The sequence below is a fragment of the Notothenia coriiceps genome, unplaced genomic scaffold (genome assembly GCF_000735185.1).
Source record: "Notothenia coriiceps isolate Sejong01 unplaced genomic scaffold, NC01 NC01_scaffold00002577, whole genome shotgun sequence".
NCBI lineage: Eukaryota > Metazoa > Chordata > Actinopteri > Perciformes > Nototheniidae > Notothenia > Notothenia coriiceps.
This window is the reverse complement of record NW_011335278.1, coordinates 1-2,217: the sequence shown is the minus strand read 5'-3', so window position 1 is coordinate 2,217 and position 2,217 is coordinate 1. Positions and strand designations below refer to the sequence as shown.

The following is a 2,217-nucleotide window of genomic DNA, read 5'->3' as shown; positions in this document are numbered from 1 at the left end:
TTGAAGGAAGTGGTTTCTGTCTTGGAGGATGTGGTCCCTGTCAGGCAGAGCTCGGAGGATGTGGTTCCTGTCAGGCAGAGCTCGGAGGATGTGGTTCCTGTCAGGCAGGGCTCGGAGGATGTGGTTCCTGTCTTGGAGGATGTGGTTCCTTTCTTGGAGGATGTGCTTCCTGTCTTGGAGGATGTGGTTCCTGTCTTGGAGGATGTGGTTCCTGTCTTGGAGGTTCCTGTCTTTGAGGATGTGGTTCCTGTCTTGGAGGTTCCTGTCTTGGAGGATGAAGCCTTCTGGTCCTTCTCTGCCTTCAGGGTTTGTTGAAGGTCTGAGGACTTCTTGGTCTTCTTGGTCTTCCTGGTGTTCCCAGTACTCGTCCCGTTGGACCCTCTCGGGGCCCGGGTCACCTCGCTGGTCTTCTTGATTTCTTCTGAAGCGGGTCTCTTCACTCTCCTGGTCTTGGATGAAGTCTCAGACGAGGACTTCTTGGAGAGGTCCAGAGCTTCCACTGCCTTCCTCTTCCTGGACCTTTCCTTCTGAGGTTCCTCAGGAGAGACTGGGCTCGGCTCAGGTTCTGGTTCCTCAGGAGAGACTGGGCTCTGGTTAGGTTCTTTAACTGGTTCTGGTTCCTCAGGAGAGACTGGGCACTGCTCAGGTTCCTTAACTGGTTCTGGTTTCTCAGACTTCTTTGACGCAGACTTCCTCGGCTTGCTGAGGCCTTTGTTCTCTTTCCCATTGTTCTTCTTCCTCTCAGGGATCCGCTCCTCTTGCTCCTCTGGTCTCTGTGGCTCTCCAGTTCCTGTAGCTTGGTCCTTGGTGGTGGTTTTCTCCACCGGCGGTTTCTTGACACGTCTCTTGACCTTCTCTGGGACAGGAGTCTCTGTCTCTAGAAGGTTCTTCTTCTGCCTCGTGACCTTCTTCTCTGGTTCCACCTTCCCCTTCAGAACCTTCTCTTTCTCAGGAGGGTTGGTGGATTTCTTCAGAGCCTTGTCCGGCGCCTCGCTCTGCAGCGGTTGGTTGGCGCTGGGTTTGATTGACAGATTGACGGGGCTTGACTCCTCGTCTACGTCGTCCTCGTCGAAGTCCTCGTCCACACCGGATGAATGGTCCATCTTGCCCGTTCTGGATTCAGCGGTTTCCTCGTTGCCGTGTTTCTTGTTGCGCAGCTTGACCTTGGAGACGTCCAGCACCACGCTGCAGCCGGCGTGCCTGGACTTCAGGTGGTACTGCAGGTTGCACTTCTTGGAGGCGGCGTACTTGCAGAGCGGGCAGACGAACTGCCGCGGGTTGAGGTGCAGCTCCACGTGCTTCTTGTAGTTGCTGCGGTCGGCGGTCTTGTACTCGCAGTACGGGCAGGACAGAGGCTTGGGTCCGTTGTGGACCTGCCGGGCGTGACGGGTCACTTCGTGCTGGTTCGCTGCCAGGTAGTTACAAGTCTCACACTTGAAAGGACGCTCACCTGCACACAGGAAGTAAAGAGGATGTCAAACAGGAAGTGATGTGAGGGACAGCAGAGGGGTTCATGCAGCAGTACCTTCATGCAGCCATGCCTTCAGAACCTCTCATCACTACAGCACTATTTCACTTCTGATTCTGTCTGCATGTTTACAGACTCGTGCACTCACAGATTACTGTATTTATATATATTACTCCATCTGCATTACTGCCAGTGTTGGGCAAGTTACTTCCAAAATGTAATATAGTACATGTAGATTATTACTGTCTTTTGAAAGTAATAAGTTACATTACAATATGACTGTCTCTGAAATGTAATGAGTTACTTTCACCAAAATAACCGCAAAAGAATGGCTAGGTATTTTAAATGGGCTATTGACATGTGGGTAATATACTACTCACAGCCCTAGTCAAGAGATGAGCTCCCCTGTTTTTGATTCTTTCTCGGTCTCTGAAGTCTTACAGGATTTGCACTCAATTGATCCTAAAAAGTCTGCCGGGCCTGACGGCCTCGACCCGTTCTTTTTAAAAATTGCAGCTCAGATTATAGCACAACCAGTAACTGATATTTTTAATCTCTCCCTGTCCACTCACACACTGCCAGCTGTGTGGAAGCAAGCTCTGGTATCGCCCCTCTTGAAAGCTGGTGATCCCACTGAGTTAAATAATTATCGTCCTATCTCAAATCTTTCTGTGTTATCAAAGATTCTTGAGTCCCTAGTTTCTACTCAGCTAAAACTTTTTTTAAATTCACACAACATCCTTAACCCT

At 50.4% G+C, this 2,217-nt stretch overlaps 1 protein-coding gene across 1 annotated transcript in view; it reads right to left on the bottom strand.

Moving 5' to 3' along the window:
* The window catches only part of LOC104968113 (RE1-silencing transcription factor), a gene marked incomplete at its 5' end in the record, with an annotated part of 4,627 nt that extends 3,177 nt beyond the window's left edge, over positions 1-1,450 (bottom strand). The window contains one exon of the mRNA XM_010797688.1: positions 31-1,450. Coding sequence (XP_010795990.1) covers positions 31-1,450 — 1,420 coding nt within the window. The remainder of the gene's footprint in view (positions 1-30) is intronic.
* Between the last annotated feature and the right edge of the window lie 767 nt (positions 1,451-2,217).